This window comes from Theropithecus gelada, chromosome X, assembly GCF_003255815.1.
Source record: "Theropithecus gelada isolate Dixy chromosome X, Tgel_1.0, whole genome shotgun sequence".
In the NCBI taxonomy this organism is placed as follows: domain Eukaryota; kingdom Metazoa; phylum Chordata; class Mammalia; order Primates; family Cercopithecidae; genus Theropithecus; species Theropithecus gelada.
The window spans coordinates 150,831,008-150,856,998 of NC_037689.1; the positions used below are offsets into that span (position 1 = coordinate 150,831,008).

General features: G+C 46.8%; 1 protein-coding gene and 1 non-coding gene across 2 annotated transcripts; both read left to right on the plus strand.

Moving 5' to 3' along the window:
* The first annotated feature begins 873 nt into the window (after positions 1 to 873).
* Positions 874 to 25,991, plus strand: ZNF275 (zinc finger protein 275). The gene is made up of 4 exons (XM_025373381.1): positions 874 to 1,006; positions 3,359 to 3,435; positions 18,530 to 18,631; positions 19,827 to 25,991. The coding sequence occupies exons 2-4, from the start codon at positions 3,405 to 3,407 to the stop codon at positions 20,981 to 20,983; spliced, it is 1,290 nt and encodes a 429-aa protein (XP_025229166.1). The 5' UTR covers positions 874 to 1,006; positions 3,359 to 3,404; the 3' UTR covers positions 20,984 to 25,991.
* Positions 24,568 to 24,671, plus strand: LOC112616759. Its single transcript, XR_003117778.1, has one exon. It is a non-coding gene; the product is annotated as a small nucleolar RNA U13 (small nucleolar RNA).

Genomic DNA, 25,991 nt, shown 5'->3' on the forward strand with positions numbered 1-25,991 from the left:
TACTCAACATAATTAGTCATCAGGGAGATGATAATTGAAATAACAATGAGATATCACTTCCCACCCTCTCAGATGGCTAAAAATAAAGGCTGACAACCTCAAATGTTGATGAGGATGTGAAAGAAAAGGATCTCTCATACATTTCTGGTGGGAATGTAAATTGCACAACCACTTTGGAATACATTCTGGCAGTTTCTTATAAAACATAAAACTATCCTATGATGTAGCAATTCATCTCTTAGGTATTTGCCCAAGAAAAATGAAAGCATATGTCCACACAAAGATGTGTACATGAATATTCATAGTAGCTTTATTTATGATCACCCAAACTGGAAACAGCCCAGATCATAACCTGGTGAATAAACAAACCAACTCTGATATATCCAAACAACAGCATACTACTCAGCGATAGCACATTCAACAACATAGATAAATCTTAAAAACATCACTTTGAAAGAAAGAATCCAGACACACAATAGTACAGACGATCTGATTCCATTCATACAGAATAGTGGCTTTCCTGGTCTATCGCCCTCAGTTCCCGACCCTTCACTCCCCCCACCACCATCTTGAAGACGCCCAAAGGGGAGAGGTCTCTTCCATTCCTTCGTTCCCTCCTTCGTCTGCTGATCGATTTGTTTGCTCGTTCATTCATTCATTCTCACGCTCATTCCACTCCTCCCCACCTCCCCACAAGCGTTCAGCCCGCGCGCGCAGCTCCCCCGCAGGCTGATCAGATTTGCCTGCCCAGTCCGCCCCGCCCCAAACCCCGCCCTTTTCCCGCCCCGCCCCCTTTCCTGGCCAATCGGGGCCGAGACTGGGGCCGGGGCGGGGCCTCGCTCCCTCAGAACCCCGGGCGGCGCTCACGGCTCCGGAAACGCGCCGCGGGGCTGTTAGCTCTGCCGGGCACTGGCGGCTCCGTGGCGCTTCCTGCCACGCCAGGCCTGCCTGGGCCGCGCCAGCGCTGCTCCACCGAGGGCCGCGCGTCGGCCGCCGCCGGGCCTGGGTGAGTGTGCGGGCCGCGGGAGGATGTGCAGGGGCGCTGGAGGGGCCGCAGGGCGGAGGTGATCGTGGCGGCGGCAGGAGGACCTGAGGGCCCGAGTGAGCGTGGAGGGCCGCGAGAGGATGTGCAGGAGGCTCAGGACCGTGTGCGGGGCTGGAGCGAGTGTGCGGGCCGCAGAAGAGTGCATGGTGCAGGGAGGGGGCGTCTCTGGGCTGTTGGAGAGCTGCTCGGCCTTGGGCGGGCCAGAGCTGGGAACGGGTCCCGGATGACGAGTACGAAGAGGCCCGAAGGCCTTCCCGAGGCGGGCGGGGGGCGGCGGTCCCGGGTGGGAATTGCTAAAGTGCGGAGGCCTGCTCTGCTCTTTGGGGGAAGCTAGGAGTGGGAACCGCTCAGGGGCAGAAAGAGAGGACCCCCGCCCCTAACGCCTAGGAGCCCGATCTGGAGGGGGCGTTGTAGGGGTGGGGATTAAAGGACTTTTCCCTGGTCTAGGGGAGGGGCTGAGCCGCAGTCTGAGCGCTGGGAGGGTGGGCTAGTGGGAACAATTCCCGCTGGGGAGTCCCTCCTTTCCTTTTGAGTGGGTTGGGTGGGGGTTAAGCCTCAGCTTGGTGGGGAGGATGGGGGCAGGTAGGTAGCCTAGAGAGAGAACTGTGGGGAGGGAGGGGAAAGGGGGCCGTGAGCTGAGCTCAAGGCCCTCTGTCTGAACCAGTCTTTTTCTCTCCCCTACTGGGGGCTGCCATCTCCCACTCCAGTGCCCCTGCCCCCTTAAACTCCTTTGCTGGCTCCTCCAGTCTATATTTGGGTGATTAATTACATGTCTTTTCCACAACCCCCCCCCCGCCCCCACTCGCCTGCCGCCCAAAGTCCATGGTCCCTTTCAAACAACCCCCACCCCCATTCCTGGCCCTCTTCCCAGAGGTCCCACCCTGCCACCCTGTTCCAACTGAAGCCCTCCAGCCAGCCTTGGCCTAGCTGGGCCCGCGGCCCCCCTCCAGTCTCCTTGGTCAATGAAACATTTCCTCTTCAACCTCAGCCCGACATTTTTCCTTTACAAGAGAATTTCAGATAGGATTGCGGGAACAGCACCTCTCCTAGGTACTAATGCTGCCTCAGCCCTTCCCCACCCCCACAGTCCCCCCACCCCACAACATTGGACCTTCAAGTAGAAGCCACTTGCACAGTGTCTGACCCAGTTCAGTATATCCCCCTAGTAACATTTGTGGGAGATGTACTACTGAACTGGGCCAGACACTGTGAGTTTTATATATAGAACCCTATTGAGTAGTGATTTTCAGCCTTCTGTCTGTGAGGGACCCCTTGGAAATCTACTAGAACGTGTGAATTCTCTTCTAACCATCAGCACAGACTCGGAGATAGTGGGCTCCCATTTCACAAGGCTCCTGGGCAGGAATCCTGTCAATGACAGAGATTCTGAGAGTTGGAGAATCTGGGAACCTCCAGATTCTAGACAGGCCCAGTGTTAAGGAGGTGCAGCTCTGCATCATAATCTCCTGGGGTGCTTGTTAAAAAATGCAGATCCCTTGGTCTCTCCCAAACCAGCTACACTCCCATATGAGTTGTTAGTGAACTCCAAACCAACTTTCTCACCCGATGATCCAGCCCTTACCCAAACCTGCCTGGGCTCCTTGGATGGCCCTGGGCTCCTTGCAATTTGCATAGCATCCCACCCCACCCCCAGTTTCAAATCCTTTGTATCCAGGCAGTGTTACCTAAAGGCAGCTATACTTACAATTTATTTCGATTTTTAGTAAGATGCCATGAATATTCTTGGGGAAATGGGAACACAAAACTTTCCTCAATTAAGTACAACAAACACTACAAAATCCCCTTCTGGTCTACCTTCTGGCTTTTTATAGAAAAGAAATAAGATAGAAACCCAAACAGAAAGAGACAGGTGCCCAGGCAAAGTGAGAGAGGAAACAGATGCCTTCCCACCCACACATACGGAAAAAGGCACACACAGACACAAATACCCCAAGAGAGACAGACTTTCCTGGTGAGACACCCTCTCTTTAGACCCTTCAGGATTCTGCTACTTAGAGTAGCAGCCTGTTTGCTGCTTTGGGACGGGACAGGGTGGGCCCACGTGGGGCCTTCACTTCTGCCTCCTGGCCTGTCAGGTGGAAAGAACATGAAGACCAGGCCCAGCGTGGCCCTGGGCTTGGCTCAAGGGTTGCATCCTGACCTGGCTAGGGTGGATCCAGATTGTGGTGGTGTACATTCAGTTGAACCCTGTATCTGGCCCAGTTCAGTACATCCCCCAAAATGTGGGGGCCAGGTTGCTGGGAGGCGCACATGGGTCTGCTTCTGTTCACCTGAATTATTGCAATCCAACAGGTGGGACCTTACCTGCCAGGCTGATCCGTTGGAGTAGTTCTGAGCCATGATGAGTCATCCGTGTGTGTCTCTTTTGGGTAAGTCTCGGTGTTTATGCGTGGTGTCTGCTGGCCTCGACGCTGGGCATGCTATCAGAAGACCCTATAGGTGGGGTTACAACATGGTGAGGAGTATCGTTTTGGTTCCAGAAGCACTTATATTTTCATCTATGCCAGTGTTGCTGAACTGTCTTTGCCCAGAGACAGTTCTCTCAATCCAAGCAACGCAACTCACAGGAGAAAAGATATTCAGGAAAGAGAATTTGGAATCTAATCTCCCTTTTGGGTGCGAGAGGGAGCAGAAGCCATCCATCTGAATTGGATCTCTTGTGAGTGGAAACCTTTGAAGACACCCTTTGGGGTACATTTGCTCTGGCCTAGAACTGAACAGAACACAAGCCACCTGTTGTCTTCTGGGTAAACTCAAGCTTTAGGGCCTGAGGACATTCTGCTCCAGGTCTTTATTTAGATGCTTCAGAGAGTTCAGGTGTTTCTGGCACCCCTTGGAAGCTTCTGGAACCTTCCAGATGAGGCTTATTTGGGTGGCCTCGCTGCCTTTCCCCTGCCCAGGGAAGGACAGCGCACCTGTTAGAGAATGTTGCTTGACTATTTGTGTGATAAAATCAGTTGAATGCTGGTCTTTAGGCTCAGAAGCTACTGTTAGCCAGTAGCCAAACATTCAGCAGTGAGGCAGGAGTGTCTTTAATCCAAAGACAACCAGGAAACATCTCATTATTACTACATTTTGTGACGTGGGTTGTTTTTTGTCTCTGTTGAGTTCAACTCTTCATTTCTGTTCTTCCACATCGAAGTGGAATGATTATTTTGAGTCTCTTAGTGTTTTCTGCTTCCATGCAGTAAATTTGATTTAAATAAGTTGGTTAAAATTTACATTGCGATCTAAAGCACGTGAGCAGGAAGATTTGTTCGCTCACGTGAGCTCTCGTGTTTTAGAAAACATAATTTTTCAAATTATCAGGCAGTAGGTTGACATTGACATCATTATTTTCCATTTATTCTAGCAGATGTTTGTTAAACAGCTGCAGTGTAATGGTGCTTGCCTAGGTCCAGTGTGCAATTCACAGCTGACCTTGACAGGGCCTTTGCTTTCTGGGGGTTTATAGTCTTTAGAGTATCTTCAGATCCCATTGAAAGAAGGAGAATAATACCACTTATATTAAGGGTTGGAAATGTGTTTTCCCACAGTATTTCTTTGAGCGTTCATATTTCCCAGTTGTATGTAGGAGTGCACCCTACGAGATTCAGGACATGCTTTTGTGCTGTGAGTGAAAGTGCCTTACTTCAAGGTCAGCATTACCCTGTGTGTCCATCGGGTGTGCATTACAATGATTTTCATGTTCTGTCTGGAATTCCTTCGACCTTGATTCCCCAAGATCCACTGTCAGAAGGCAGTGGACACCTGCATTTGTCACTTTTGTCACAGCATCCAGCTTCTTTTCCTGATTAGTTCCACCATTTTAAAATAGAACAGTTGTGCAACATAGATCCTAAATGATCCGATTATCTCTAGGATTGATGATAATTTCATTTTGATCTGCAGTAGGGATTAATGTGTTATCTTTTTTTTAATGACCTTCCTTTGCTTCTCATGAAGCTCTTTTACCTGATATACTTGATTGATTAATTATGCAAAGTTTCATTTCCTTTTGTGGAAGCAGGGCCCACTTCTTTCCTCCCTTTTTTTTTTTTTTTTTTTTTTTTTTTTTTTTTTTTTTTTGAGACGGAGTCTCGCTCTGTCGCCCAGGCTGGAGTGCAGTGGCCGGATCTCAGCTCACTGCAAGCTCCGCCTCCCGGGTTCCCGCCATTCTCCTGCCTCAGCCTCCCGAGTAGCTGGGACTACAGGCGCCCGCCACGTCGCCCGGCTAGTTTTTTGTATTTTTTAGTAGAGATGGGGTTTCACCGTGTTAGCCAGGATGGTCTCGATCTTCTGACCTCGTGATCCGCCCGTCTTGGCCTCCCAAAGTGCTGGGATTACAGGCTTGAGCCACCGCGCCCGGCCTTTCCTCCCATTTTTATGAGTACCTTTTAAATGATCTCCATGTCGAGGGGCTCTGTCACTGTGGGTGGTGATCACGCAGCCACTGAGATCTAAAGTGCTCTCAGGCTGAGTCCCCTGGGTGAGCTGCTCCAGGAAGGGGCACTCCTGTTGCTGCACAGGAAAGGATTATTAACAATTCATTTGGGAGTTGTGGCTCCAGGATTTCAACAGTTAATCATGCCAATTAAGTAAAAACACTTCAGTAGGATTTGCCCTATTAAATGGAACACTTCAGGAGGATTCACTCGATTAAACGTGGGTGGCTCGGGAGGACTGTGTGTGTGTGTGTGTGTGTGTGTGTGTGTGTGTGTGTGTAAGAGACAGAGACGGAGAAAGAGAGAGAGGAATGACGTCTCGTTGTGCAGTGAGGGCATGTTAGCAGGATGGTTTAAAGGCAGCACCCAAACACCCATATATGCCATTAGGCCTAGATGACACTAAGCCTCACCCCCAGTCTGTCTTCTGGCTGTGGCGTGGTGTTAGAGGTTGAATATTATTTCGCTCTTCTCTGGTGTGGTTCGAAAAGTCTCAAATCTTGGGAGATGGATATTAAGCAAGTTAACCTCCTGGAGCCCTGGTTTCCTTCTCTGTGAATGGAGGCGGTAATAACCACAGGATGTGATAAGTGAATTACAGGAAGGGAGATGCATGGCTCCAAACACGTGTAGTGCATACTCCGGTAATGGAAGTGTGCTTCATTTAACATGCCACTCCCCACACACTTGATTCAGTCACCCCACAATTTATCATGTGCCCACTCAGGGCCAGGAGCTGCTGCAGACACTGGGGATTCAGGAGTGACCAAGAATGAGAAAGCACCCCTGCGCTGTTGGAGCTCCATTTCTCCTGGGGACTGTCAGTTAGAAACAAGCAATTTCATTGGATAGTTTTTAGTTAGCAAAAATGTTCCGAGTAGACTATGACGGACACTAGAGAGTGAAGGCATTCTAAGGAGGTGACATTAGAGTTGAAGCCTGATGTGGGCCAGGTGCAGTGGTTCACACCTGTAGTCTCAGCATTTGGAGGCTGAGGTGGGAAGATGGCTTGAGTCCAGAAGTTTGAGACTGGTCTAGGCAGCATAGTGAGACTCCATCTCTACAATTGTTTTTTTTTTAATTTAAAAATTTAGCTGGGGGTGGTGGCACACAGCTGTAGTCCCAGCTACTCAGGAGGCTGAGGCGGGAGGATCACTTGAGCTTGGGAGGTCGAGGCTACAGTGAGCTGTGATGGCACCACTACATTCCAGACAGAGTGAGACCCTGTCTCAGAAAAATAAAAATAGAGTTGAGGCCCGAATTCTCAGAAGGAGCCATCCATGAGAAGCCCATGGTACTCTCAGCAGTTTCAGAGGCCTTGAAGGCCACAGTCTTGGCCTATCTAGGATTGAATGAAGGCCAGTGTGTCTGGATGTCACTGCGATGTGGCAGGGCAAGATATGGGATTGGGGGGCTGGGGCAGAGCCTTGTCAGAGGGCTAAGTTCTTAGGTCTCTGGCCTGAAGTCAGCGAGAAGAGGTCTCTAACAGATCCTCTTTCTCAGAAGGTATATCCACAATATCCCCCTCTCCATTCCCTTTGGCAGCCAAATGTCAATGTCAATTGGAAGTGAATTTTTTTTAATGAATTGTGTAAGTAATTTATGACCAGTTCATTTTGTACTGGAAGCCAAAGTCAAATCAGGCATTGAATGTATACCAGAGGAATCCAGCGGACCAACAGGGCCCTGCCCAGATGACAGTGGGACAGAGAGGGTATGGCTGCTGAGCACCTGGGGATGAACATGAACTCACACTGCGGAAGCCCCTGTGCCAGACAGCCAGTTAAAGATGGGAATGGGGCTTCCTTGGATTCTGGGACTAGATGAGGCCTTCTGCGCGCACTTCTTAGGTGCTGATAGCTTGCAAGGAGGAGCCCAGGAAGTCACAACCCCATGGGCCTGTCTCTAGGCTTTCTGGTCATTGCCCTTCGTGGACCGCCCACAGATTCCTGCCAGCCCTTCTCCCCTGCACTTGCCCTACTGTGTGGGGATCCCAGGAAATGCTGGATTTTTTACCCAAGCGAAGGGCCACTCCCCATTGACTCCTTGGCCTCAGCCCTTGGCTTCTCACATGCTGAGCATCTTTCTTACTCAAAGTCTTTTAAAACCAAAATATTTTACAATTGTTATGCTTTTCTGATACCAACAAAATTCAGCTTGGTTACTAAAAATTCTCACATTACAGAAAAAGAAAGCAGATCTTTCTAGACCTTGACTCTCCCCAACTCCAACCCCATGTGGTCACATACACATTAGAGATGTGCTTATTCTAGCTACAAGTCACTCTCACTTCTTTCCTTTTTTCTCCTGAAATGCAAATATATACCTAGCCATCTCCTCCCCTTCCCTTACCCTCTTTGGGTTTTCAAGGGAGAGTAACTATCTATGCCTGTATCGTCTATGAAGGATTCACATTTTTGTCATCTGCAGCATATCATCCTACGTTGGCACCTGTTGGTTTTATATTGAAACCCTCCAGCTTTCTTCCTGCTGAGTTCTAGGGCTCTTTGGTAGTGTCTCCAGAGCTCTTAGCCACATTTGTCATTCATTCTTTCCCCCACTTTTTTATGACATTGGGATTTTCTAGACTCTTTGTGTTGGTTCTAGTATCCTGTTTTCCATTTTCCATCCATTTACTTTTAACCTATCTGTGCCTTTATATTTAAAGTTTCTTGTAGACAGTATGTCTTGTTTTTATTACAGCCTGACAATCTGCCTTTTGATTGGAGTATTTAGTCAATTTACACTTACCTTAACTATCCACGTCGTTGGGTTTAAGTTTGCCATCTTGCTATTTGTTTTTATTTGCCCCTTCCATTCTTTTTTCCCCTCTTTTTCTTTACCCTTCTTCTTTCAGATTATTTTTAGTATGTATTTGATCTCTGCTGTTGGCTTATTAGCATGTATCAGAGTCTTGGAGGACTTGCCAGAACACACAATCATATGTTTCACTTCTGATGTTATAAACCCGACACTACCTTTTTATTATTTTTGCTTTGAATGATTGAATGTTTTTTAAAACATTTAAAAGTGAGATTGGTAAAAGCATTGTATATTTCCCCACATATTTACATTCCTGGTGTTCTTCATGCCTTTGTGTAGATCCATCTTTCCACCTACTATCATTTTCTTTCAACCTGAAAGATTTCCTTTAGTATTTCCTATAGTAGAGATCTGCCGGTGATGAATTCTCTCAGCTTTTGTCTGAAAACAAACTTTATTTTGCCTTCATTTTGGGAGGAAATTTTCCTTGAATATAGAATTCTAAGTTGACAGTTTTGTTTTTCTTTTAGCACTTTAAAAATGTCATGCACTGGTTTTCTGACTTGTACATTCTCTGATAAGAAGTTAGTAATTACTCTTTGTTCCTCTCCACGCAGCAACATCATTTCTTTCCTCTGGCTATTTGAAGACTTTCTCTTTATCACTGGTTTTTCAGCAGTCTGATTATTATGGGTCTTTTAAAGTCTTGCTAGGGGTTCACTGACTTTCTTGCATGTGTGAGCTTATAGTTTTCATCAAATTTGGAAAACTGTCCTGCCATTATTTCTTAAACTGTGTTTTTTATCCCTCCCCTACTTTTCCTCACCTTCTCAGGTTCCAGTTATGTAGGTGTTAGACCATTTTCTCTTACCCCAGGTCATTGAGATGCTGTTTGTTTTTAAAAACTCTTTTTTCTCTCTGAGCTTCTTTTGAGATCATTTGTATTGCTATGTCATCAAGTTGTCTATTTTTTTTTTTATACTTTAAGTTCTAGGGTACATGTGCACAACGTGCAGGTTTGTTACATATGTATACATGTGCCATGTTGGTGTGCTGCACCCATTAACTCGTCATTTACATTAGGTATATCTCCTAATGCTATCCCTCCCCCCACATCACGACAGGCCCCAGTGTGTGATGTTCCCCTTCCCGTGTCCAAATGTTCTCATTGTTCAATTCCCACCTATGAGTGAGGACATGCGGTGTTTGGTTTTTTGTCCTTGCGATAGTTTGTTGAGAATGATGGTTTCCAGCTTCATCCATGTCCCTACAAAGGACATGAACTCATCCTTTTTTACAGCTGCATAGTATTCCATGGTGTATATGTGCCACATTTTCTTAATCCAGTCTGTCATTGATGGACATTTGGGTTGGTTCCAAGTCTTTGCTATTGTGAATAGTGCCACAATAAACATACATGTGCATGTGTCTTTATAGCAGCATGATTTATAATCCTTTGGGTATATCCCCAGTAATGGGATGGCTGGGTCAAATGGTATTTCTAGTTCTAGATCCTTGAGGAATCGCCACACTGTCTTCCACAATGGTTGAACTAGCTTACAGTCCCACCAACAGTGTAAAAGTGTTCCTATTTCTCCACATCCTCTCCAGTACCTGTTGTTTCCTGACTTTTTAATGATCGCCATTCTAACTGGTATGAGATGGTATCTCATTGTGATTTTGATTTGCATTTCTCTGATGGCCAGTGATGATGAGCATTTTATCGTGTGTCTGTTGGCTGTATAAATGTCTTCTTTTGAGAAGTGTCTGTTCATATCCTTCACCCACTTTTTGATGGGGTTGTTTGTTTTTTTCTTGTAAGTTTGTTTGAGTTCTTTGTAGATTCTAGATATTAGCCCTTTGTCAGATGAGTAGATTGCAAAAATTTTCTCCCATTCTGTAGGTTGCCTGTTCACTCTGATGGTAGTTTCTTTTGCTGTGCAGAAGCTCTTTAGTTTAATTAGATCCCATTTGTCACTTTTGTCTTTCGTTGCCATTGCTTTTGGTGTTTTAGACATGAAGTCCTTGCCCATGCCTATGTCCTGAATGGTATTGCCTAGGTTTTCTTCTAGGGTTTTTATGTTTTTAGGTCTAACATTTAAGTCTATAATCCATCTTGAATTAATTTTTGTATAAGATGTAAGGAAGGGATCCAGTTTCAGCTTTCTACATATGGCTAGCCAGTTTTCCCAGCACCATTTATTAAATAGGGAATCCTTTCCCCATTTCTTGTTTTTGTCAGGTTTGCCAAAGATCAGATGTGTGGTATTATTTCTGAGGGTTCTGTTCTGTTCCGTTGGTCTATATCTCTGTTTTGGTACCAGTACTATGCTGTTTTGGTTACTGTAGCCTTGTAGTATAGTTTGAAGTCAGGTAGCGTGATGCCTCCAGCTTTGTTCTTTTGGCTTAGGATTGTCTTGGCAATGCAGGTTCTTTTTTGGTTCCATATGAACTTTAAACTAGTTTTTTCCAATTCTGTGAAGAAAGTCATTGGTAGCTTGATGGGTATGGCATTGAATCTATAATTGAATCTATAAATTACCTTGGGCAGTATGGCCATTTTCACGATACTGATTCTTCCTATCCATGAACATGGAATGTTCTTCCATCTGTTTGTGTCCTCTTTTATTTCGTTGAGCAGTGGTTTGTAGTTCTCCTTGAAGAGGTCCTTCACATCCCTTGTAAGTTGGATTCCTAGGTGTTTTATTCTGTTTGAAGCAATTGTGAATGGGAGTTCACTCATAATTTGGCTCTCTGTTTGTCTGTTATTGGTGTATAAGAATGCTTGTGATTTTTGCACATTGATTTTGTATCCTGAGACTTTGCTGAAGTTGCTTATGAGCTTAAGGAGACTTTGGGCTGAGACAATGGGGTTTTCTAAATATACAATCATGTCATCTGCAAACAGGGACAATTTGACTTCCTCTTTTCCTAATTGAATACCCTTTATTTCTTTCTCCTGCCTAATTGCCCTGGCCAGAACTTCTAACACTATGTTGAATAGGAGTGTTGAGAGAGGGCATCCCTGTCTTGTGCCAGTTTTCAAAGGGAATGCTTCCAGTTTTTGCCCATTCAGTATGATATTGACTGTGGGTTTGTCATAAATAGCTCTTGTTATTTTGAGATATGTCCCATTGATACCTCATATATTGAGAGTTTTTAGCATGAAGGGCTGTTGAATTTTGTCAAAGGCCTTTTCTGCATCTATTGAGATAATCATGTGGTTTTTGTCTTTGATTCTGTTTATATGCTGGATTACATTTATTGATTTGCATATGTTGAACCACCCTTGCATCCCAGGGATGAAGCCCACTTGATCATGGTGGATAAGCTTTTTGATGTGCTGCTGGATTTGGTTTCCCAGTATTTTATTGAGGATTTTTGCATCGATGTTCATCAGGGATATTGGTCTAAAATTCTCTTTTTTTGTTGTGTCTCTGCCAGACTTTGGTATCAGTATGATGCTGGCCTCATAAAATGAGTTAGGGAGGATTCCCTCTTTTTCTTTTCTTTTTTTTTTTTTTTGACATGGAGTCTCGCTCAATCACCCAGGCTGGAGTGCAGCAGCGTGATCTTGGCTCACTGCAAGCTCCGCCTCCCAGGTTCACGCCATTCTCCTGCCTCAGCCTCCCAAGTAGCTGGGACTACAGGCGCCTGCCGCCACACCTGGCTAATTTTTTGCATTTTTAGTAGAGACACGGTTTCACCATGTTAGCCAGGATGGTGTCGATCTCCTGACCTCATGATCCGCCCGCCTTGGCCTCTCAAAGTGCTGAGATTACAGGCGTCAGCCACCGTGCCCGGCCGATTCCCTCTTTTTCTATTGATTGAAATAGTTTCAGAAGGAATGGTACCAGCTCCTCCTTGTACCTCTGGTAGAATTTGGCTGTGAATCCGTCTGGTCCTGGACTTTTTTTGGTTGGTAGACTATTAATTTTTGCCTCAATTTCAGAGCCTGTTATTGGTCTATTCAGGGATTCAGCTTCTCCCTGGTTTAGTCAGGAGGGTGTATGTGTCTAGGAATTTATCCATTTCTTTTAGATTTTCTAGTTTATTTGCATAGAGGTGTTTATAGTATTCTCTGACGGTAGTTTGTATTTCTGTGGGGTCGGTGGTGATATCCCATTTATCATTTTTTATTGAATCTATTTGATTCTTCTCTCTTTTCTTCTTTATTAGTCTCGCCATTGCTGAGGCTTGAGTAGGTAAACAAAGTGGCCTGGAATCTCGAAACTGGTGGAGCCCACCACAGCTCAAGGAGGCCTGCCTGCCTCTGTAGACTCTACCTCTGGAGGCAGGGCATAATCAAACAAAAGGCAGCAGAAACCTCTGCAGACTTAAATGTCCCTGTCTGACAGCTTTGAAGAGAGTAGTGGTTCTCCCAGCATGGAGTTTGAGATCTGAGAATGGACAGACTGCCTCCTCAAGTGGGTCCCTGACACCCAAGTAGCCTAACTGGGAGGCACCCCCCAGTAGGGGCAGACTGACACCCCACACAGCCAGATACCCTTCTGAGATGAAGCTTCCAAAGGAACGATCAGGCAGCAACATTTGCTGTTCAGCAATATTCGCTGTTCTGCAGCCTCCACTGCTGATACCCAGGCAAACAGGGTCTGGAGTAGACCTCCAACAAACTCCAACAGACCTGCAGTGGAGGGTCCTGACTGTTAGAAGGAAAACTAACAAACAGAAAGGACATCCACACTAAAACCCCATCTGTACGTCACCGTCATCAAAGACCAAAGGTAGATAAAACCACAAAGATGGGGAAAAAACAGAGCCGAAAAGCTGAAAATTCTAAAAATCAGAGCACCTCTCCCCCTCCAAAGGATCGCAGTTCCTTGCCAGCATGGAACAAAGCTGGACAGAGAATGACTTTGACAAGTAGAGAGAAGGCTTCAGACGATCAAACTTCTCCGAGCTAAAGGAGGAAGTTCGAACCCATCACAAAGAAGCTAAAAACCTTGAAAAAAGATTAGATGAATGGCTAACTAGAATAACCAGTGTAGAGAAGTCCTTCAATTACCTGATAGAGCTGAAAACCATGGCACAAGAACTATGTGACGAATGCACAAGCTTCAGTAGCCAATTCAATCAACTGGAAGAAAGGGTATCAGTGATTGAAGATCAAATGAATGAAATGAAGTGAGAAGAGAAGTTTAGAGAAAAAGGAGTAAAAAGAAACAAACAAAGCCTCCAAGAAATATGGGACTATGTGAAAAGACCAAATTTACATCTGATTGGTGTACCTGAAAGTGACGGGGAAAATGGAACCAAGTTGGAAAACACTCTGCAAGATATTAACCAGGAGAACTTCCCCAACTTAGCAAGGCAGGCCAACATTCAAATTCAGGAAATACAGAGAACGCCACAAAGATACTCCTCGAGAAGAGCAACTCCAAGACACATAATTGCCAGATTCACCAGAGTTGAAATGAAGGAAAAAATGTTAAGGGCAGCCAGAGAGAAAGGTTGGGTTACCCACAAAGGGAAGCCCATCAGACTAACAGCAGATCTCTTGGCAGAAACTCTACAAGCCAGAAGAGAGTGGGGGGCCAATATTCAACATTCTTAAAGAAAAGAAGTTTCAACCCAGAATTTCATATCCAGCCAAATTAAGCTTCATAAGTGAAGGAGAAATAAAATCCTTTACAGACAAGCAAATGCTGAGAGATTTTGTCACCACCAGGCCTGCCCTACAAGAGCTCCTGAAGGAAGCACTAAACATGGAAAGGAACAACTGGTACCAGCCGCTGCAAAAACATGCCAAATTGTAAAGACCATCAATGCTAGGAAGAAACTGCATCAACTAATGAGCAAAATAACCAGCTAACATCATAATGACAGGCTCAAATTCACACATAACAATATTAACCTTAAATGTAAATGGGCTAAATGCTCCAATTAAAAGACACAGACTGGCAAATTGGATAAAGAGTCAAGACCCATCAGTGTGTTGTATTCAGGAGACCCATCTTACATGCAGAGACACATAGGCTCAAAATAAAGGGATGGAGGAAGATCTACCAAGCAAATGGAAAACAAAAAACACAGGGGTTGTGATCCTAGTCTCTGATAAAACAGACTTTAAACCAACAAAGATCAAAAGAGACAAGGCCATTACATGATGGTAAGGGGATCAATTCAACAAGAAGAGCTAGCTATCCTAAATATATATGCATCTAATACAGGAACACCCAGATCCATAAAGCAAGTCCTTAGAGACCTACAAAGAGACTTAGACTCCCACACAATAATAATGGGAGACTTTAACACCCCGCTGTCAACGTTAGACAGATCGACAAGACAGAAAGTTAAAAAGGATATCTAGGAATTGAACTCAGCTCTGCACCAAGCAGACCTAATAGACATCTACAGAACTCTCCACCCCAAATCAACAGAATATACATTCTTCTCAGCACCACATCGCACTTATTCCAAAATTGACCACATAGTTGGAAGTAAAGCACTCCTCAGCAAATGTACAAGAACAGAAATTATAACAAACTGTCTCTCAGACCACAGTGCAGTCAAACTAGAACTCAGGATTAAGAAACTCACTCAAAACCACTCAACTACGTGGAAACTGAAAACCTGCTCCTGAATGACTACTGGGTACATAACGAAATGAAGGCAGAAATAAAGATGTTCTTTGAAACCAAGGAGAACAAAGACACAACATACCAGAATCTCTGGGACACATTTAAAGCAGTGTGTAGAGGGAAATTTATAGTACTAAATGCCCACAAGAGAAAGCAGGAAAGATCTAAAATTGACACCCTAACATCACAGTTAAAAGAACTAGAGAAGCAAGAGCAAACTCATTCAAAAGCTAGCAGAAGGCAAGAAATAACTAAGATGAGGGCAGAACTGAAGGAGATAGAGACACAAAAAACCCTTCAAAAAATCAATGAATCCAGGAGCTGGTTTTTTGAAAAGATCAAGTTCTCTAATTTTTTTGTGTGATATCTAATCTGCTGTTAATCACATCCAGTAAAATTTTCACTTTAAATATTATAGTTCTCACCTCCAGAAGTTCTATTTGGTTCTTTTTATATCTTCTATTTCTCTCACTGTATTCCTGTTTTTCTTTTAATGCTTGTACATCATTAAACTGGCTGTTATCCTTGTCTGTGAGTCGTCACTGGTCATTTCTGTGTGTTTCTATAAACTGATTATTCTCCCTGCCCTGGCCACATTTCTGTGCTTTTTGGCATTTCAGTAACTTCTGATTGGATGTTGGGTATTATAAAGATTATATTGTTGAGTGTCTGGATTTGGGGTGGTAGTTATTTGTGGATCAGTTTGATCCCTTTGAGGCCTATTTTTAAGCTTTCTTTGAGACAGGTCTTGTGTAGCTTTGGCTCTAGGAATACATCAGCCCTACTACTAAGGCCTCTGGATTCTCTACTGTGTGTCCCAGGTAATCACAGAGGACTCTATACTGGTTGGTCAGACCTTGAATGTCTCTCTACCTTTGTGTGTCCTGAGAATTGTTCAGCTTACAGCTTCCTCGTCACCCTTTTCCTGGGCTTTTGGAGTTTCGCTCTATGCATGCATGGCCTAGTAGTCAGGAAAGACTCAAAGGGAAGCTTATACATATTTTTTGAAGCTCTTTTTACTGCATAACTAACTCCTTTCTGGAACTCTGCTCTGCAACTTCCAGCTGCCTCAGCTGCTCTGAATGCTGGTCTGTGTCTCCTCAACTTGGCAAAGCCACTAAGCTCTCTTTGGTTTTCGCCCACCCCAACACACAGTCTCAATCTGGAAATTGCCTCCAGGCAGACAGCTGAGGCAATGATAGGGCTCCCCTTATCTGTTTCTCTTCTCTTGGGGATCGTGATTCTGTACTTCCTGCTGTCCAGTGTCTGAAAACTTGTTTCACATATATTTTCTCCATTTTTTTCTACTTATTTATGGCAGGATGTGAAATCTGTTCCTTGTTACTCCATCGCAGCCAAACGTGGAAGTTTCTGTCCATTCTTTTTAATTAACATCTTTAATTTTATATAAGAGTCTTTCTGGAGTAGCTAGATTTTGTGGGTCTTGAGCCAGTGTAAAAAGCCTTCCTTTTTACTGAATTATGAATTAAATTGAACTGTCATCACAACAGGAACTGTGTAGCTGTTTCTTTGAACTCACTGATGTGAGAGGCCTGTGATGCATGGATATCGGTGGTAGGATCTTTCACATAATTTGCAACTTGGAAGGAGAAGAAAATTTGTAGAAATCATTCAGCTCTTTTGTTTAACAATTTAGTGTTTGAAGATCTTTTCTTTGAGGCTTATTTTTCCAGCTGTTTTTTTCCACTTCTCATTTGGTTGAATGCATTAGAGAACTGCTGTCATGTGTACCTGTCTCGCTGTCACCAGGCTCCTTGTGTCAGTGGGCTATGGCTTTTAAGGGCCTCACTGCTGGTCTAGAAGCCCCCATTCCTGCTGTCTTCCCTCCGGCATCCTGATCCAGTTTTTTTGTTGCCTCTACAAAGTTGGAAAGGGTCTCTCATTTCCTGGTTATTTCTTCTGATGATCTTGGTGTGCCTCCTTTCTGTGCAGCGTCAGCATGGACTTCTAGGCTTGCCAGTCTTCCTGCCCTTGGATCTCTGTCTAGGTCTGTCTTCACTTGGCTGTGCCTGGGCTGGCATCTGCTGGTCTTGTCTTGGCTCCCTCTGGCCTGCCTCTGTTCATTCTTTGCCAGGCCCTGTTCAAGGTGTGTTTTCTCACACATCTCCATGCCCTGGCTTGTCATTCAGCCAACATGTGAGAGAAGACTCAACAAGATCAGAAACCAAGGAAGAGGAAATCACCAGTCTCTTCACAGGGGATCCAGGGACAGGGCTGTCATCACTCATGGCCTTTTTCACTTTCTTTAGTTCCACCTAATCCCCAAGGTCTTACTCTCCCCAGGATGGAGCACCAGGAAACCACGTCCTGGCAGTCCCCCTTGAGATGCCGGAGGCTGAGGTGAGCTGTGCTTCCCTCTGCCTTGCTTGGGATTCTCTCACCGCTCCCTGAATCTGGCCTCAGCCTCTGTCTCTTGCCCCAGCATGACACACGGCAGAGTATGAACCCCAGCTGCTGCCTTCCTGCCCTCCCACTGCTTCTCTTCTAGAGGCTGCCAAGGATTGGATATCCACTGGGCTTGAAGTCCCAATCATCCAGGTGGGGAAGCTGAGTTTCCATCCAGGAAAGTGATTGAACGGAGGTCCCTTGGAAAGATGAGACGCCAGGGCCATGGCCCAGGGATCCTAGTGCTTGATCAGGTTCTCTTTTCAGGACTTCTTGGAGCTGTGGTTAGGCCTCCATGTTAACAACAGACACCCACTCCAGACCCTCGCCTCTTGTCCCTGGCATTACTGGCGCTGCCTCTGCCTCATTCTAAAATAGATGGAAAGACTGATTAGCCCTGGGAATTCTTTCAGGATTTGGTGACATTTGACGATGTGGCATGGTACCTCACCACAGGGGAGTGGTTTAAGCTGGACCCTGAACAGAGGGTGCTGGCATATTATGGGAACGTGACCTATGTGGGTAAGGATGTCCCAGCCCTTCCTCAAATTCACCACCTGCTTGGAGTGGGGCAGGGGGCACATGGCTACCCCCACAGAAGCTCACCTTCTCCCTGGATTGTGGGGAAACACAATGGGTCTGCCACATCTGATATGTCAGAGTAGTATGCCAACTCCTCTTGGCATGGAAAGAACCCCTCTCAGTCTTTCATTGGGAAAGAAATTAGAACACTGCCACTGTAATGTAGAATACTCTTTTCATTTTAATGCACAAATTATGCAAATTGCATGACCATTTGGTTTGAGTTTATTTGTGAGAGAATGGTTGACGTGATCAAGATCTTGTTCACCCATTAGGGGTCTGCATGTGTGCAGTGGGGAGGAGGTTTTAGGAGGAGAGACTGTTGGGAGTCAGATTTGGGAGTTGTGGAAGTCCACATGTCTGGGAAGAGCATGAAGTTAAATGTGTGAGCACTGAGGGGGTGGACAGGCAGAAGGCAGGGTGAGGATCACCTCCTCAGGGTGGCCACTTGATCCTCCACAGAGCCTCCCCCAGGTGGGCCCAGAGCCTGCCTTCCTCAAGCTCCTGGAAGGAGCCTGACCTTGGGAAACACCTTTGAACTGAATGAATGACTTGCCTAAGGTTAAGGCCAGCCTGGTCTTTGAAGATGGAAGGGGGTTCCCCTTCAAAGGCCTTGCCTATGTTCCTCCACTATTCTCATGTCATCTTTGGCTGTCGCCGTAACCAATCTCCTTTCCCATGAGCAGGCGTTCCTGTTTTGAATCCTGCCTTGGTCCCTCACCTGGCACAAGGACAAGTGCTGTTGGTATCAGACCCATCGCCCAACACTGATCCAGCTAAGTACTCTGGTGAGTGAAAAAGAAATGTGAGGAAACTGGGGGAGGCCCAACCGAGCTGGGGTTTGGGTTAGGGTTGGAGGGCCCAGCCGAGCTGTTAGGCTTCAGGTTAGGGTTGGGGGTCCCAGCTGAGCTCTTGGGCTTGAGGTTAGGGTTTGGGGACCCTGCTGAGCTCTTTGGCTTGAGGTTAGGGTTGAAACAGATGAGCTCTCAGGGGTTTGGGTTAGGGTTGGGGAGCCCAGATGAGCTCCTGGGGTTGAAGTTAGGGTTGAGAAGATCAGCTGTCCTCTTGGAGGTTTTGAATTAGAGTTTAGGAGTTCCAACTGAGCTCTTGGGGTTCGGGTTAGGGTTGAGGGGCCTAGCTGAGCTCTTGGAGTTGAGGTTAGGGTTAGGGGATCCAGCTGAACTTTTGAGGTTGAGGTTAGGAGTAGAGGGGCCCATTTGAGCTCCTGGGGTTGAGGTTAGGGTTGAGAGGATCAGCTTGGCTCTCTGGGCATTCGGGTTAAAGTTAGGATCCCAGCTGAGCTCTTGGGATTGAGGTTAAGTTTGGGAACCCTGCTGAGTTCTTGGGGTTAAAGTTAGGGTTGGGGGGCCCACCTGAGCTCTTGACAGTGAGGTTAGGGTTGAGAGGATCAGCAGGGCCCTTTGGAGATTCAGGTTATATTTGGGGATCCCAGCTGAGCTCTTGGAGTTGAAGTTAGGGTTGGGGGTCCCAGCCGAGCTTTTGGGGTTCTAGTTAGGGTTTGGGGCCCCAGCTGAGCTCTTGACGGTGAGGTTAGGTTGAGGATCAGCAGGGCCCTTTGGAGATTCAGGTTATGTTTGGGGATCCCAGCTGAACTCCTGGGGTTGAGGTTAGGGTTGGGGGCCCAGCTGAGCTCTTGGGGTATAGGTTAGGTTTGAGAGGATTAACTGGGCTCTTGGGGTGCTTGGGTTAGGGTTAGGGGGCCCAGCTGAGCCTCTGGGGACGTGTGTGGCTGCTCTCCAGTCACAGAAGGGGTGACCTCCTCAGCACCACTGTGGTAGAGAGTGTCCAGAATGGAATGAGGCCCCTCTGCCCCTGGCTTCTGCAGTCCTTGCTTCTGGTGGCTTCCGGGCCCAGGCCCCATGCTCAGTGGCTGTCTCAGAAAGAAAAAGATTCTTGACAAAGGAGAGGCCCTTTCCTCCGTCCTCCTCTGCAGACTACACTGCCTTGTGTTTATCGTTTCAGAAAGCACCTCTGCAACCCGACACCAGACGATGGGGGAAGACGCCCAGCCACAGGAGATGGCGTCCACAAGCTCCCCAAGGGCCAGTGGCCCCAGTCCTGAATTCAGACAGCATGGGGACTCTGACAGGAAGAGAGGGAGCCCACAGAATCTGCCCATAGAACATCATTTTGCTTGTAAAGAGTGTGGGGACACCTTTCGGCTTAAAGTCCTGCTTGTCCAGCACCAGAGAGTCCACAGTGAGGAGAAGGGCTGGGAATGTGGCGATTGCGGGAAGGTCTTCAGGGGGGTGGCGGAGTTTAATGAGCACAGGAAAAGCCATGTAGCTGCGGAACCCCGGCCCGGCCCCAGTAGGGTCCTGGAGAATGCCGCGGAGAAGAGGGAGCAGACGGAGAGGGAGGGAAAGCCCTTCGAGTGCGAGGAGTGTGGAAAACGGTTTAAGAAGAATGCAGGCCTCAGTCAACATCTGAGGGTCCACAGCAGAGAGAAGCCCTTTGATTGCGAGGAGTGCGGGCGGTCCTTCAAAGTCAACACCCACCTCTTCCGACATCAGAAACTTCACACTTCAGAAAAGCCTTTCGCCTGCAAGGCATGTAGCAGGGATTTCCTGGATCGCCAGGAGCTTCTCAAGCACCAGCGCATGCACACTGGCCACCTGCCCTTCGACTGCGACGACTGCGGCAAGTCCTTCCGAGGGGTCAACGGGCTGGCTGAGCACCAGCGCATCCACAGTGGGGCCAAGCCATACGGGTGTCCCCACTGCGGCAAGCTCTTCCGAAGGAGCTCGGAGCTCACCAAGCACCGGCGGATCCACACGGGTGAGAAGCCCTACGCCTGCGGCCAGTGCGGCAAGGCCTTCCGCCAGAGCTCCAGCCTCCTGGAGCACGCACGCATCCACAGTGGCGAGCGGCCCTACGCGTGTGGCGAGTGCGGCAAGGCCTTCCGCGGTCCCTCCGACCTCATCAAGCACCGGCGCATCCACAGCGGACTGAAACCCTATGAGTGCGACAAGTGCGGCAAGGCCTTCCGCCGGAGCTCCGGCCTCAGTCGCCACCGGCGGATCCACAGCGGGGCGCGGCGCTGTGAATGCAGCCAGTGTGGCCGTGTCTTCAAGAGGCGCTCGGCGCTACAGAAGCATCAGCCGACCCACCACGAGTAGAAATGCCCTGCGGTCCCGCGGGACAGGGACGGAATCCCCAGAGGGGATGGCAGAGTCAAAGGAGATGAACAGTTTTGTAGCGCTTATATATTTTGTCTTCCAAAAGGTTGAGACCGATTTATACTGCCACCAGCAATTTATAAGTGTTACATTATGCCCATCGAGAGTAGCTTGTACCATTTAACTTAGTTTGCCTAGTTTAACTGGTAGGAAGTACCATCGAGGTACACATGCCTTGAATCCAAGAATGAGAGAGGACAAATCTGGATGTGGGGTAGGGAGGGGCTTAGAGGTCATCAAGTCCAAGCTCCCCCCGCCCCAGAAAAATACACAGAGCTGTTCCACGGTGGCGGCCTTATAATACGATCCCAACTTTCCTGAAGAGAACGTTGCCCTCATGATTTTTGGCCTACTTGAATTTATAAATTTTTAGGGATGTAAATAGAACACTCAAATGTCTTAAAATATTTAATTTATTAATTTAGTTATACATACATACTGTAAATCACATATTATATAAAATAATATATTAATTTAGAAAATGCCCCATTTTTGCCATCCTCCCTTTCACGAAATCATTTTACTCTGACTCCTCACGGTCTTCACCGACATGGGAGCCCTGTTTGAGTCATCAGACAGTTTCAAGATACACCCAGTCACTTCCATCCGAACTCTGCACGGTAGCTCAGTGACAATCCCTTCATGAGGCTCTCATTAGAAATTTTCTCCCAAGCCACAAGACCATATTTGCAGAACATAAGGACTATTTCTCTTGTCATTTTTTAATCTGTCCTGTGACTCTACAATATAACCACTTAAGGTGGTACTTTTTCAAACAACCTTTAAACGTCTTTTCTTTTAAAGCACCCAAAATGTCGTTGTGAGGCCAAACGCCTAGTAACAGTTACTGAATCTGGGTTAAATGTCTGTATCTTTTTTTCTTAAACCATTTCAATTTGGTGTCCCCTATACATGTCCAAAACTAGCATCGATTGGGGTTGTTTTGAACTAATGGGTCTTGTCCTCAAGCAGCACTATTTTGTTCAAAACAAAATAGTTGAGAGCATGCCCCTAAGAAGAGATACATCTCAAGGACTCCAGTGCAGGGTGACGCCTCCTTTTGGAAACAAGAGCCTCTCCTGGTATCAGGCCTAGATGGTACTTCTCCAACCTTCCGTTTCTAGCTCTGTAAAATGGGGGTGATCACAGCACCTACCTCCGAAGGTTATCACGAGGACTGCCATCGTGCCTGCAGAGTGCCAGGACCACCGGCCTGGCACGGAGGCACACACTCAGTGAAGGCCATCTGCTGTCATTGTCATTGTCATAGTTATTGCCATTATTCTGTGGCTTGTCAGTACCAGAACTGGGGATAGACCCCAGGCCTCCTGACCACCAGTCTCATCTTCTTTCTCTTATGCAATGACTTAAATGCTGTTTCTGTTGCATGCAAATTGTTTGTTCATCTCCTTTGACTAGTTATCAAGTTACCTTCCGATATATTGACTTTACGTGGCAGTTCTTTCTATATTGATGGTGATGTTCTCTTTTCCAGTTTTATTGCTTTGCTCTTTGTGGCAGTTTTATTACATTTTTGTTGTGAAAGCTTTTAATTTTTACATATCCAAGCATTCATTTTTTGTCCACTCTGTCATAACTTTCATTGCTTCTGTAGCTAGATATGATGACATTTTCTCCAGAATTTTAATTACAAACAAAAAGCTGCAACCCCTGCCCATCGGAAGGTGAGTACACCAGGTGGGCAGGCTGGATGGAAATGGGCCAGAGAAGCAGGCTCTTTCCTCATCCGAGATGCAGACTCCGTGTCTATCTGTGGGCACCACTTGACTATCCAACCTGGCCACTGCAGCACACTGGAGATGCTCCCATCATAGGTTAGCCAGAACTCTGTGACTGTTCATCAATATAGACCCCGCCAGCAGCAGCAGGGCTTGGCCTCACCTAGATCAATGGGGTGGTCCAAACTTGATCTGGGAGCAAGCAGCCCAGCCATCCTTTGAGCTCCTGGGAGCTTTGGCAGTGCTCGGAGTGGATTCAGTGACTGAACAGCAGATTCACCCACGAGACATCTCCTTGGACACAAGAAGACTCGCCTGGACCACATCCTCCTTTCAGCCAGTGACTCTAGAACTAGAAAGAGATTGGTTCATAGGCTTCTGCTTTGGGTAGCTAGGGGAAAATTCACCCATGTGTTCTGGCATCACTTCCTGCAGCCACACCTAAGCGAGGGCAACAGAGCAGAGGCTTGGAGAGGAACCCTGCCCCTCCGATGGCTTGCGTGTTATGTGGATGGAAGCTGGCAGCACTGCCCTGGGCTATGACTTGCAACAGTCATGACCAGGAGGAGCACTAAAGCAAAGGTTTGGAGGGCAGTGGAACCCTTCTGACAGTCTGTGTGGCATACAAGTAGAAGCTGGTCCTCCTGGGTCCGAGCTGCCATTTCTAGCGGGCTCCCCCAAGAGGAACAGCAGCAAGGTCTGGCGAGGAACCTGCCCCTCCAGTGGTCCACAGAAGCCACAGATAGAAGCCAGCCCCACCAGGGCTGTGGTGTGACTTCCCAGCAGCTGTGGCTGGGGACAGGGACACTAGGAGGGCCTGGCAAGAAAGTGTGCGCTCGTGGGCCCACCAAGGCTGAGGCAGAGCTTCCTAGCAGACACAACTTGGAAGGGCTTCTCAGGCTCCCATCCTGGGAAGCAAGGTCCTACAATGACCCCTGTGACCTTGGCCATAAGGTCCTCTCAAATGGACCCAGGCCACCACAGTGGCATTATGCGACATCTCCACCCTGACCCCTAGGCTGGAGAGGAGCCAAAAACACTTGTTACATAGTGATTCCTTTTGCCCTGTGGGCCTCAGTTCTTGGAGTAGTTGTGAATCTGTGTCTGAAATCACTACTTTCTTCTCGGATCCGTTTTCTCTTTTCGAGTTGTTAGGATGTGTTTTGTACAGCTGTCATTTGATAAAGAAGGTTGACCTCGACCAGGGCAAGTCTGGCACCTTTACCTAGAAGTACTCTGCCATGTCTTGCCCGTTCGTTCATCGTTTGTTGCGTTTCATGAGGGATCCCATTGAAGTAGATCCCTTTTATGAAGGGATCCCATTGAATGCAGCATTAACTCAGAACGTAGCATAAAGTTGTCACTGCTCCCAACTGGGACGTGGCGTCTTGGCATCCCTTCCTGTCCTCCTTGACTCTTTCCCATCTTCGGTTCAATAATTTTCTCTCAAACAAATGCTCTTTTAGAGTTAACACTAAAGATCTGGTCTTTGCTGTCAAGGTTGATGGAACAGCTGTTTGTAGTGTTTGCGGTAAAACCCGTGTTCTCTTTCAACGCAGTCTGTGGCTTTAACGTGTGTCATTTAATTTCGCCGAGTTCATTTCTCGCCTCTGGTAACTTGGGGTGGATTTCCTTGGGCTCTCTAGGTGTACTACTATGTCAGATGCAAAATATCACCCAGCTTCCTGTCACATATCCTTGTCTGTGCATTCATGCATCTACCTCGTTCCAGTTTTCTTTCTACTCTCATGTATTCCTATTGCGAGGGAATGTGTTCTTTTCCTGATCCTTTTGTAGTTCATACACGTGACAATTGGGTTTTCATGCACATGTATGAGATGTGCCTCCTTCAAACCTTGTTACTATGTTGGCACATTACCCACCTGACATGGAAAAAGAAAAAAAAAAAAAGAAATATGTTCTTTTCCTACCATTTGAAAAAAGAAATCCTCCATTACTTTTATTAGAGTTTTGAATACTTGTGAAAATTTTCAAAAGAAACTAATTGTTTACCATTTCTGCTGCTTATTACAATGAGCTGTGTCCATTAGCTGTGTCACCCCACTCTTGCATTTCCAGAATAGTCCCCACCCGATTGCAGCAGGCATCTTTCTCCAGTGGTGTTGCATTCCATGTGCTTGATTTTGTGCTAGAACTGGCACAGCGCCTGCCCTACCTGCAGCCCTGGGTTGTGGCCCTGTTGCATACCATGTGATTTGCCACCCCCCTTCTAGGCCACATTAATTCAGCCAGAACTGAACACCTGACCCAAGGGCAGCAGGCAATCTTCAGAGCATAGAGCTGGCAGAACACGACGGACCATGGACACCACCAGGCCTTCCAGATCGGCAATGCAAACAAGGAAACAGAACCTTCTAGGCATCAGAAGGTGTGGGGGGCAGCACAGTACTCAGAGGAGTGAGGAGTGTGGCACCTGCTGGGAGGAAGGCCTGGCCATGGTATGTTTTTGGATTTCTGGCAGCAGCCCTCATTGGTCCACGTGTGTCCCCACTACAGACTCCTTGACTTGAGTCAGCTTGAGTGGGCTCTACTGTTTTCTATTGCATTTTGCCACTTGACTGCTTTCCGGCCAAGTCGCACCTGACTGCGTGAACACCTGTTTAAATGTGTGTTCTCTGTTCTCTAAGATGGGTGAAAGTTGATGCCTTCTAGTCTCAGTGAATTTAACCTGTGATTTTATGTCTACGTATTGTTCCTTTACTGAACCCACCACGTGCAGGCCATAAAATGAGTGAAGTCACAGCTCACCCTGTTCTCTTATTTTTGAAGTGTTTCACGATTTCCAGCATGTCCATCAGATGGGGGGATTGCTAACTTTTCTTACTAATGTGCTTGCATTCTGTGGTTCTCATTGCATCACTTTGGGTGTTTACTTTGCAAAGCAGAAACTGTCTCTTTAAACTTGGCCCTCAGTGTCATTTGCGTATCTCTGTATTTTCTGTTGGGTTGGCACTCTTTTCTCATTCCCCCCATCTCATTACCTTGTCTGTTTTCTGGCACTCACTATAATCAGCCTTGCACTAGAGCTGTTTGTGGACTTGGCTTCACCCCCTCCTCCTCAGCCCTCCCCCACCCGTTTAATTGTGAGCTCTTAGAAGACAGGGGTGGCCTTTCGTGTCTGATCCCCTACCAAATCTAGCACAGTGCCTTGCATCAAGTAGATTTCAATAAATATATGTTAAATGGCA